Source organism: Rhipicephalus microplus, chromosome 9 (genome assembly GCF_043290135.1).
Source record: "Rhipicephalus microplus isolate Deutch F79 chromosome 9, USDA_Rmic, whole genome shotgun sequence".
Classification (NCBI taxonomy): domain Eukaryota; kingdom Metazoa; phylum Arthropoda; class Arachnida; order Ixodida; family Ixodidae; genus Rhipicephalus; species Rhipicephalus microplus.
In genome coordinates this window covers 71655215-71666557 of record NC_134708.1, presented here as the reverse complement: position 1 = coordinate 71666557, position 11343 = coordinate 71655215, and the positions used below count along the sequence as shown (strand labels likewise).

The window sequence follows — 11343 nt, the reverse complement described above, 5'->3', positions numbered from 1 at the left end:
ATGTATTATTGTATGCTACAAGCTCATTTCAGCATCTGAATTTTTATCATTAAACGTTCAGTGACATTACAAGTACTTAATGAAAGTGGGATTCACATAATGTGGAGTTATTTACAAGCGGGACGCAAGTGAACAGATCGGAAGATGCAGACTCGATTGATGTCACTACCACAATGTAATTGAAGAATTGCTTGTATGTACTTACATGTACACGCAGTTGCTAGCTTATATGCGCTCGCTCGACCCATGCGATAATACTGTCGGACATGTACATTATATATTTCTGTAAATCACAAATTCACAGTACATTCACTTTCATCTGCAGTACCGGGTAGGTTATTTCATGAATCAACAGCTGTGCATGTTGCAACTGTACCTGCAGATACGTGTGTCAAGGAAGACACATGAAGTTCCATGCATTGATTGTTGCGTTACAACTACACTATACGATTCAAATTAAACGCGTGGCACATTCCTCCCGCGTTTCGTCAGACTTGGTCATCGATGTTCCATACCTGTCGCAAAGCGGGGACACCGGAGCGGAGCCGCGATAAGCTTAACGGGAATGTCAACATTATCGCGGCTGCAGCGCGCACAAGTCTCGAGCTGCTTGTGACACCTTGAAACACGGCAACTTATCGCGCGTCTGCGGCGGACGCCCAGCGCAGATATCGAAACCGCGCACGACGTAGTACGCGCACGACGTAGTGCGCGTACGACACAACCTCATCCGGGATCGCGGCGCAATAGAACGCAAGCACGCCTCTCCCTCCCCTTTCGGTCCAGCCACAGCGAAGGACGGCAGCTGAGTACTCCGCCGCAGTGCACTCGGCAGCTCATTCGTACGACGCCGACAACGAAGAACCCACGTTGCACGGATTAAACAAGAAAGTAAGACTCATCACCCGCAGCTCTTTAGCCACGATTTCTGCCGCGGAAGACCCTAAGTCTCGCCCCCCATGAAGTCGCTTTCGACGTCGTAACATCTGCCACCGCGGGGAGACCCCCCCCTTTTCCCAGTAACCCTCGCATGCCGTTTTTGCTAGCGCTTTATCGGTTTCGAAACTGACGGGAGTGGCCCACGACGACTCGAGCCTTTCAGCGGGCGCGTGCACGCTTTTGTTTAAACGTGGGCGTTCTGGCAACGGGAAGCCCTTCTAATCCAGCTATATGCGAACGGAAGAGATAAGCATCGGCAAAAAATGTCGGACAGCACGACACAGCGCGCGCCAGCGGAACGACGCCGAGCAGTGAGGTGAAGTAGGATGTACAGGGTGATGAAGGGAAAGGAGCCGCATCGCGACAGAATTCGAACGGTGCACGCGGACCCCGCGCAAGCCTCGCGGTCGACAATCGAAACACACAAGTCTTTTTTCACCTGGGAGCGTTAGCGAAGCGGGGACGTGATCGGGCAATCGACGTCGGAGCGCGTGGCATCGGGGTGGTCCGCGGTCGGTACGTGACACCGCGCCGTAATTTGCACGAACCTCAGAGAAGACGACATTCTTCGGTACGGCGGAGACGGTGGCACTGCTGGCGATGGCAGCAGCTGAGGCAGGGCCCAACGCGGCCCGGCAGATGCGAACCGCATTTAGCATCGGCGGCTATGTTTAGGGCCCCGGAGGACACGGGGTCCGTACCCAGCGGCCGAGGAAGCAAAGCGAAAAAGAAAAGCGAAACTGTGGGTTGGTGGCGCCATCTCGGAGATAATTGCAGAAGTTGCGGGAATGAAGCCTGGCCTCTGCGATGGGTTATGCCAACCACGCGATGGGGGAAGTGATGGCGGAGGCCATGCTTCAGGCGTGACGGCGTCGATGCGACGCTTTTGAGTAGCCTTGCCCCTTTCAGAGCGCGCCCATTCACCGTTCAACGATTCGGTTAACTCTGCAGGCCAAGGCCTGAACGTGTGAGCACCTTGGCGCCCCTGAGCGTGATGCGTCAACCGATGCGTCAATGAGGATGATGTCAGCCACGAACGAAGAAAGGGGGAAACGGAAGAGTAATTGGGATCATTGACGCGAAAAATGGTCGAAATTGATCATTGATAGAAACAACTGCCGCGTACGAATGGTAAGATGAAAGAAATAAGAGGGCAGACAGTTGTAGCGCAGCTGTTCCCATTTTGAGAATGCGTTTCCACAAGACTGCCGAACAGAGGCTGCAAGTAGATTGCAAGCTAGTTTCCGAAGGAATGCCTTCTTAAAAACCATTTTCTTAGCGAAAAGAAATTTGAATGAAAACGTTCAGTTGAAGTGGACATCCATAAATGGTAAGATGACGCTATAATAATAGCTAATTACCCAAAATGCATTAATAACCATATCAATTACACCACGACACTAGTTGCAACTGTACGAGTTGTCTAAGTGACCTTACTGGCGCCGATGAACCTAATGCCTAATAATTTGTTTTTCATTATAGGGGTTTGCGAATAGTCGAAAATTCGAATATTTGGTGAAAAGTGTTTGCTATTCAATTCTATTTGCTATTGAATTTTACTATTCGAACTATTCTAACTTCCCAGGGACGAATACAGCCAATATCTGATTTTAAGTGACCCCTTCATGTTTCAATATGCTTCACCTTCTTATACTTTTGTGTTGTGGTAAAGCTTTCGTTCAGGCTCCAATATTGTCTAACTTCCCAGTCTACGTCCGATCAAACCAACGTTACTAGAACCAGGTTCGAAGTAACGTTGGATCAAACATGGACCCATGAGATTTTGAATATCCTTCACCTCATTGCAATCTCGTATAGTGGCAAAGCTGCATTCCAAGCTCCGTTACTGTTGCAAATGTGTATTGACACAAGAAAACGCCGGCTCGAACATGGAGATGATACAAGTGGCTAGGTGGGAGCTCAATTAATGCTGTTTTGGACCCGAAATTTAGGCAGGAAATTGGAAAAATGGAACGCCAAAGACCGTTAGAATCCAAAATTTCATATGTTCTTGAATATGGACGTCGACGAGGCAGATTTGGAACTCCTGACTCGGAAATGAGCACACCCCCGTCCGCCACATCACTTGGGCTTCCACATTAATTTTAAAGGTGGAGGAGATGCTGAGGAAATATGGTTTCTGTGTCTGCATTGCCCCATTCTTGACGAGACGACAGTGGAACAAACTAACCCGCCAGCGATTCATCAACCTAGCAAAAAAAAAAAAAAAGGAACCACTTTCACGCTGCTATTTCATAAGGGTATGCCGAAAAGTATCCCCTCCAACATTTTTAAATGTGGAGAATTTTATAGTCGCACTTAGTCGCAAATCCGGCGTCGGTGGCGCCGTCGACATCCCCCACTGCGCATATACTCACGTATCGTTCCGCATGATCGCGTCTCGTGCCATCTGTCTCCCCCTCTCTCTCTCCCCCCTCTCTCTCTCTCTCTTTCGCCTCGCAAGGCGGTGCAGGCAGCGACTGCTAGTGAGAAAAACCGACAGCTCGCGTAGCACAATCGTTCCCTGGCCACTGGATCGCGCGTTCGGAATTCAGTCAAATTTGACTGATATGTGGGATTTAACGTTCCAAAACCACCTTATGATTACGAGAGGTGACGTAGTGGAGGGCTCCAGAAATTTCGACCACCTGGGGTTCTTTAACGTGCACCCAAATCTGTGCACACGGGCCTACAACATTTCCGCCTCCATCGAAAATGCAGCCGGGATACGAACCCGCGACCTGTGGGTCAGCAGCCGAGTACCTTAGCCACTAGACCACCGCAGCGGGGCGGAATCCAGTCAAGGGCGTCTTTACTTGGCTTTCGCTTGACTTGACGCCATAGAGTTTTTCACAAACTTAAATTTTCGTGAAAAACTCGATGCTTGACGATTTGCTCGACTCGAGTAGATACGACGGAAGCAACACCTTCAATCAGTAGCGGGGCACAACCCAACATCAGCGTCCCACCGCTTGTTGAAGGCAACGCTTCTCCTTCATTCAGCGAATAAAAAAAATAATAAATACGAAATAACAATGTAGCATTCCCAAAGCATACCGAAATTTACGCAACATTCACGCGATGCCCCCACCACTTGGCGACGCAATTACTCGACTGCCCCCCATTGAAAGATGCGGGCGGCTTTTTGATATCATTTTGTTAAATTGTCGCGCTTCGGCGTCCGCGGTGGTGCAGTCCGAACCCCCCACTGCGCATGCTCGCGTCTCGTGCCGGCCCAGGAAGACAAGCGCAGAACTGTCACTGCCATCCCTCTCTTTCGCCTCGCAAGGACGACGCAGGCAGCGTCTGCTAGTAAAAAAAAAAAAAAAAAAAGACTGCTCACGCTGCACAAGCTTTCACTGGCCATCCCGTATACGTAGGCACTAGATCGTGCTTTAGTGATTCAGCCAAGCGTGTTCTTTACTTGGCTTTCGCTTGACGATGAAGGCAACACTTCTCCTTCATTAAATAAATGAGAATAATAGAGGCGAAATAGCAATTAAGCATTCTCAAACCACACCCAATTATGCGAAATTCACGCGATACGTCCACCACTCTGCGACGCATTTATTCGAGTTCCCCCAGAGGGAAGATGGTTGTGGTGGTTAAACTTTATTGCCCAAAAAGGTGTCCTGAAGCACAGAGTTTCCTGATAAACTCTAGAGGGAACTCTGGCGCTAGTGTCTATGGGAGCTGCAACGCACGGCGCTTCAGTGAGCATGGGAATAATGAGTAGTACACACATTTGTCTAAACTTCGTACTTCTAGCCTGCTTTTGGCTCAGTGTGTGTTCGTGTGGCTTAGAGCTGTTTTCTTACGAAACAAATATTAGCAAATGTTCAGCGGTTGCGATTCACCATCTTATTCTCTTAGACTTACCTTTCCAAATCAGGTCACGAAGTTCAAAAGGGTTGAATCTTTCTTTCAAAACAAACCGAAACGCAGCAATAAACGAAGCCGCAAGTACGATTCGCCGCCCGCAAGTACGAAGACTAGGCAAATGTGACTGCTACCCGTCATTCCCATGGTCGCTGAACGATCGCAGCGCCAGAGTCCCCTCTAGTTAATTTTAAGAAACTCTATGTCCTGAAGGACACTCGGCTAGACGCCAGGTGTAGAGGGCTTCTCCCACGTCGGGACAGAGAGCCCGAAGCTGCGGGCGGTATTTTTTTTAGAATGCTTTGATTCTGTGTTCGTGTGGGACATCCTCCAGAGAACATAGAAAAAAATCGCAGCATATCCATAGATCGAATGATCATCAGTGGGGTGAAGCGTCCGTCAATCCGTCCGCGCTTCCGTACGTGCGTCCGTCCGTCCGTGCACTCGTTCGTGCGTCCGTCAGTGCGCCAGTCCGTCCATCCGTCCATCGAGTGAACACTTCAAGTACCGCCGTCTCGCTTTTTTTATCATACATTCATCATATACAAGTACCGTCATCCAGCGAACAATACTAAACGAGAGTATGTACCACGTGTACCAGCCGCGGTGATCTAGTGGGTAAGGTACTCAACTGCTGACCCGCAGGTCGCGGGTTCGAATCTCGGCTGCGGCGGCTGCATTTCCGATGGAGGCGGAAATGTCGTAGGCCCGTGTGCTCAGATTTGGGTGCACGTTAAAGAACCCCAGGTGGTCGAAATTTCCGGAGCCCTCCACTACGGCGTCTCCCATAATCATATGGTGGTTTTGGGACGTTAAATCTCACAAATCAATCAGTATGTACCACGTAGATTTCTGCTGTATTAAGCGTGATAATGACACCGTGCTACGTTTTTCGTAACATGTGGACATGCGGATATGTGACCGAGGGCGGGTATGTGCCACTAATATGCGGGTATGTGCCACCACAGATTACGCACTACGGGGACGCACAAGCACGTCATGAGCTTCGCGCCTAAAAGACTTTCCGCTTACGCCGTTTGGAATACGCTTTGTGACTTAGGAATAAACAGCGGCATGTGATAAGATTATGCTAATTACTATGCACAGGGTCTGGAAAACCAGAACGCATATCATGCATGAAAACGAAGCACTAAAGACTACTTAGATTTACGTTCGTGAGTACTTGCTGTACATTAGAAGTGTGTAACGCGAACTTCATGAGCCACCTGACTGAGTACTCATGACAGAAAAACTACTCACAGTGAAATATTATTTAGTTACACCCGACGAGATGTCAGTGCCGTTTTTAACATGTACATTTGAACATGTAAAGTGTTGACTTCAAAGATATTCCAATGTGAAGTGTCTTGACAAAAGCAGCAAGCAAAGGGTAAAAGAGTCTTATAGTATAACGGTTAGCCCTCTGGACTCTCAATCTAGCGATCCGAGTTCAAATATCGGTGAGACCTTTATTATTTTTCTCGCCAAGCACGGCTATTTTTACTGAGCGAAAGCCACTTTGCACGCGTGCCCTCCATCTCCGGCGTGGTCTAGTGGCTAGGATACCTGGCTCTCACGCAGGAGGCCCTGGTTTGATTCCCGGCGTCGGAAGTGTTCGGTCTCATGGTGTAACGGTTAGCACTCTGGACTCTGAATCCAGCGATACGAGTTCAAATCTCGGTGAGACCTTTATTTTTTTTTTCTCGCCAAGCACGGCTATTTTTACTGAGCGAAAGCCGGTTTGCACGCGTGTCCTCCATCTTCGGCGTGGTCTATAGTGGCTAGACATCGTCGCATTACAGGAAACTAAAGTAGAGAGTGAAGAGCACGCTGAGCGAATGGTGCAGCCTTTCACGAGACTGTTTGATATGTGCGTTTGTCACGCGGTGGGTACATCTGCAGGTGGCCTCTTGTTAATTCGGTAGAGCCTTAATGCGAAAGTGGAGTCTGTAACTACCTCCGAGGCGGGTCGTTTTATTATATGTGATTTATCCCTACCAAGAGAAAAATGGAGAGTAATCTGTGTGTACGCACCCACTGTGATTCAAGATCGAAAGGAGTTTTTTGAAAAACTTGATGTGTACTTGAAATGTGAACGTAAACTAATTTTGGCCGGGGATTTCAACTGCGTTTGTTCGAGTATAGATAAATCAAGTTCCAGGCCATACAGAAATTTAAGCACTGCCATTCTAATCGATATGGTGGCGAAAGCTCAGCTAGTGGACGTGGGTGAATGTCTTTGCAGTGGAAAAGGGGTTATGTTTACCCACTTTAAGCGTTCAAGCCATGCTAGACTTGACAGAGTATATGTGTCTTCCGAAATCATTTCTTCGTGCCATGATTACAGAGTTACACCTGTTACGTTTAGTGATCATTGTTTGGTTTTATTCTCAATGGGTAAACATAAAAGGAATAACAAACATTTCTCTTGGGACCTCTGGAAATTTAATGTAAAACTACTAAAGGATGAAGAGATTAATCGGATTTTTCTAGAGGGCATAGAAGACTTAGCAAATAGAACACTTGAATCCTGGGGACATAAGTGGGAAATATTTAAACAGACCATTAAACTGAAAGCACTTGAAAGAGCCAGTATCCTGAGACATGCTGAAAAAGAACTTGAAGTGCGTTTGCGTGAAAGCTTGCAACAGTTAGTAGCGGATGAATGTACTCACGCCGGAACATTTTCAGAGGAGATAAGCATAACTAAACAGAAGCTAGAGTTGATAGACCAAGAACGTTATCGTGGAGCATTGATTCGAGCTCGAGCAGAAAACTTGGTAGCGGGAGAAATGCCAACAAAACGAGCTCTTGGAGCTGAGAAGAGACATGCCTGTAAGAATGAAATCAAGAGAAATAGAATCTAAAGGAACAAGGTGCCATACGAAAGAAGCAATATCCGGTGCTTTTTTCGAATATTACAAAGAGTTATTCACACCAACCAGTGTACACGCAGAACGTTTTAATAGCGATTTCATTTCATTAATGCCAAGACTTGATGACGAAAGAAAGAAAATTTTAGAATTGCCTATAACAGAGCGAGAAGTTGAAAAAGCAATTGATAAGTTAAACAATGGTAAGTCTCCAAGACCAGATGGCCTTAGTGCTGCAGTGTACAAGGAATTCAAACACGTAGTTTCACCTATTTTGAGGGAGGTATTTAACGAGCCTTTTAAGTGTAAACAACTTCCACCATCGTTTTTGTCAGCCCACACGGTCTTAATACCTAAAACAGAAGATCACGCGAAGTTAAGAAGTGTTACTGCATATAGACCAATTACCCTAACTAATGTTGACTATAAAATATTGATGAAAATATTGGCCAGAATACTCCAGACAGTTATGACAAAACTGATTGGGCCCCACAACTTGTGGCATAAAGGGAAGGAAAATAATGACCAACATAAACATGCACGATCAATCCTAGAAAGTTGTGACGCTATGCATCTCAATGTTGCCATGCTTCAAATTGACCTCGAAAAGGCATTTGATCGCGTGCCGCACGACGTGCTCCTTTCATTACTTGAGCACATTAACGTAGGGAGTTTGATTAGCGAAGGAGTGCGCATGGCTTACACGGGATGCACGACGAGATCGGTAATAAATAAAACTGCGGGTGAGCGTATACCCGTGCTGCGGTCAGTGAGACAGGGGTGTCCACTATCGCCCCTGCTTTTTGCTATTTTTATTGAGCCTTTCTGTTTAAGTGTAATTAGTAACGCTGCAATAAGCGGCTTTAAATTGCATGAAGCTGAAGTTAGCCTTTTTGCATACGCAGACGACATTGCAGTTTTAGGTACAAATTATGAGAGTATAATGCATGCTGTAAATGCCGTGAAAACTTTTTGCCAGGCGAGTGGTAGTGCCGTGAACTGGGATAAGTGCCTTGGCTTCTGGCATGGGGAATGGGACGTCACGCCAAGAGTATTTCTAAACATTAAATGGCAGGAAACACCAGTAAAGTATTTAGGAGTGCCGCTGGAGTTCTATCATGACAGTGAACCATATTGGAAAAAAGAAACACAGGCATTGCGCAATGATGTAGAAAAATGGAAAGGTTGGGGTATTTCGATATTCGCACGGGCCACAACATGCAACTTGTTGCTGGTGAGCAAGCTGTGGTACGTAATTAAGGTTTTGCACTGCAGTAGAATAAGTGCACAGAAAATACACAGAGTATTTGCAATTTTCATATGGAGCTCCGTATGGGAAAGATCAAGCCGCACAAACCTGTCCAGAAAAGTTAGAGATGGCGGGCTCGGAACAGTTCATTTGAACATAAGACAACTTGTCAATCGTTTCCTTTTTCTGCGTGATGTAGATGACCCCTTTTTGAGAACTGTTATACAACTAAGGTTATCTAGAGTGCTGCCGGGATTTCTCGTATCATCATCAAATATGCAAGGACCAATACAAGGGTATTTAAAAGAAGTTGTTTCGTCTTCCGCTTTTTGTCAGTGAGATTTTCGTTAGAGTATCTGGCTGAAGTACCACGTAAAAAATTGTATAGAGACCTTGTCGATGTTTTACTGCCTGTTCCATTGTACCGTCAGCTATATTGTGCAGGCCCAGGACAGGATGTTCTGAAACGTGTTAAAAGAATGCTTGTAGCGCCCGGGGTCAAAACATTTTCTTTAAATTACATACTGGTACCTTACCAGTTAAAACGTGGTTACAGGAGAAGAGAATATTCGTGCCATGGAGCACAAATTGCCACTTGTGTAATAAACCGGAAACAATTGAACACGTGTTTATAGATTGCTGGAGCGGGGTCTTTTTCTGGGACATACTGCAAAGAACCTTGAAAAAAGAATTACCGTTAAGTGCACATGGCATCCGTTTTCTTTAGGTTAAAAACGAGGCAGGTGTATCTTATGATCTTATCATGCTTCTGGGCCTGCACAGTATATGGAAAACCCGATGTGCCTTTGAAAACGCGGATGTAGAAGTGCTAGCTGTGCGCCAATATTTTTGAAAATCTGTGTGCCATTTTCTTGAAATGCTGAAAAGCCAAGAGGATGTGCCAGACTGAATTGAGTGCATTGAGCGATTGTTACGAATGCCCAAGTATTGATTAATAGTCAGCCAAGAGCTGATGGTACCTCAATGAATTCTGTGGGTGTATTTTGTGACGCAGTTGAATTTGGACCAATATGTAAATATGTAAAATGTGAACAGTCATGATATGCAAGGCATAAAGAAAAAAAAACAGCGTGGTCTAGTGGCTAGGATACCTGGCTCTCACCCTGGAGGCCCGGGTTCGATTCCCGGCGTCGGAAGTGTTCGGTCTCATGGTGTAACAGTTAGCACTCTGGACTCTGAATCCAGCGATCCGAGTTCAAATCTCGGTGAGACCTATATAATTTTTTTTCTCGCCAAGCACGGCTGTTTTTATTGAGCGAAACCCGCTTTGCACGCGTGTCCTCCATCTCCGGCGTGGTCTAGTGGCTAGGATACCTGGCTCTCACCCAGGAGGCCCGGGTTCGATTCCCGGCGTCGGAAGTGTTCGGTCTCATGGTGTAACGGTTAGCACTCTGGACTCTGAATCCAGCGATCCGAGTTCAAATCTCGGTGAGACCTATATAATTTTTTTTCTCGCCAAGCATGGCTGTTTTTATTGAGCGAAACCCGCTTTGCACGCGTGTCCTCCATCTCCGGCGTGGTCTAGTGGCTAGGATACCTGGCTCTCACCCAGGAGGCCTGGGTTCGATTCCCGGCGTCGGAAGTGTTCGGTCTCATGGTGTAACGGTTAGCACTCTGGACTCTGAATCCAGCGATCCGAGTTCAAATCTCGGTGAGACCTATATAATTTTTTTTCTCGCCAAGCATGGCTGTTTTTATTGAGCGAAACCCGCTTTGCACGCGTGTCCTCCATCTCCGGCGTGGTCTAGTGGCTAGGATACCTGGCTCTCACCCAGGAGGCCCGGGTTCGATTCCCGGCGTCGGAAGTGTTCGGTCTCATGGTGTAACGGTTAGCACTCTGGACTCTGAATCCAGCGATCCGAGTTCAAATCTCGGTGAGACCTATATAATTTTTTTTCTCGCCAAGCATGGCTGTTTTTATTGAGCGAAACCCGCTTTGCACGCGTGTCCTCCATCTCCGGCGTGGTCTAGTGGCTAGGATACCTGGCTCTCACCCAGGAGGCCCGGGTTCGATTCCCGGCGTCGGAAGTGTTCGGTCTCATGGTGTAACGGTTAGCACTCTGGACTCTGAATCCAGCGATCCGAGTTCAAATCTCGGTGAGACCTATATAATTTTTTTTCTCGCCAAGCATGGCTGTTTTTATTGAGCGAAACCCGCTTTGCACGCGTGTCCTCCATCTCCGGCGTGGTCTAGTGGCTAGGATACCTGGCTCTCACCCAGGAGGCCCGGGTTCGATTCACGGCGTCGGAAGTGTTCGGTCTCATGGTGTAACGGTTAGCACTCTGGACTCTGAATCCAGCGATCCGAGTTCAAATCTCGGTGAGACCTATATAATTTTTTTTCTCGCCAAGCATGGCTGTTTTTATTGAGCGAAACCCGCT

General features: G+C 47.1%; 1 protein-coding gene and 12 non-coding genes across 21 annotated transcripts in view; 12 read left to right on the top strand and 1 right to left on the bottom strand.

Annotated features, from left to right (window-relative positions):
• Positions 1 to 11343, bottom strand: part of LOC119163260 (N-acyl-phosphatidylethanolamine-hydrolyzing phospholipase D) — a 92816-nt gene that overhangs the window by 32736 nt on the left and 48737 nt on the right. For 2 of the 9 annotated variants that reach the window (XM_075873796.1, XM_037415218.2), the window contains exon 1: positions 1488 to 1665. The exons of 1 other annotated variant lie outside the window; for it this stretch is intronic. In XM_075873796.1, coding sequence (XP_075729911.1) covers positions 1488 to 1598 — 111 coding nt within the window. In that variant the 5' untranslated portion in view covers positions 1599 to 1665. Of the gene's footprint in view, positions 1 to 205; positions 292 to 376; positions 1318 to 1378; positions 1670 to 11343 lie in introns of those variants that run through there. 6 more of the 9 variants (XM_075873801.1, XM_075873803.1, XM_075873800.1 and 3 more) reach the window with 6 other exon arrangements.
• Positions 6436 to 6507, top strand: TRNAQ-CUG (transfer RNA glutamine (anticodon CUG)). Its single transcript has one exon. It is a non-coding gene; the product is annotated as a tRNA-Gln (tRNA).
• Positions 10104 to 10175, top strand: TRNAQ-CUG (transfer RNA glutamine (anticodon CUG)). Its single transcript has one exon. It is a non-coding gene; the product is annotated as a tRNA-Gln (tRNA).
• On the top strand, positions 10249 to 10320 carry TRNAE-CUC (transfer RNA glutamic acid (anticodon CUC)). The gene has a single exon. It is a non-coding gene; the product is annotated as a tRNA-Glu (tRNA).
• On the top strand, positions 10327 to 10398 carry TRNAQ-CUG (transfer RNA glutamine (anticodon CUG)). The gene has a single exon. It is a non-coding gene; the product is annotated as a tRNA-Gln (tRNA).
• Positions 10472 to 10543, top strand: TRNAE-CUC (transfer RNA glutamic acid (anticodon CUC)). Its single transcript has one exon. It is a non-coding gene; the product is annotated as a tRNA-Glu (tRNA).
• On the top strand, positions 10550 to 10621 carry TRNAQ-CUG (transfer RNA glutamine (anticodon CUG)). Its single transcript has one exon. It is a non-coding gene; the product is annotated as a tRNA-Gln (tRNA).
• TRNAE-CUC (transfer RNA glutamic acid (anticodon CUC)) lies at positions 10695 to 10766 on the top strand. The gene has a single exon. It is a non-coding gene; the product is annotated as a tRNA-Glu (tRNA).
• On the top strand, positions 10773 to 10844 carry TRNAQ-CUG (transfer RNA glutamine (anticodon CUG)). The gene has a single exon. It is a non-coding gene; the product is annotated as a tRNA-Gln (tRNA).
• On the top strand, positions 10918 to 10989 carry TRNAE-CUC (transfer RNA glutamic acid (anticodon CUC)). The gene has a single exon. It is a non-coding gene; the product is annotated as a tRNA-Glu (tRNA).
• Positions 10996 to 11067, top strand: TRNAQ-CUG (transfer RNA glutamine (anticodon CUG)). The gene has a single exon. It is a non-coding gene; the product is annotated as a tRNA-Gln (tRNA).
• On the top strand, positions 11141 to 11212 carry TRNAE-CUC (transfer RNA glutamic acid (anticodon CUC)). Its single transcript has one exon. It is a non-coding gene; the product is annotated as a tRNA-Glu (tRNA).
• On the top strand, positions 11219 to 11290 carry TRNAQ-CUG (transfer RNA glutamine (anticodon CUG)). The gene has a single exon. It is a non-coding gene; the product is annotated as a tRNA-Gln (tRNA).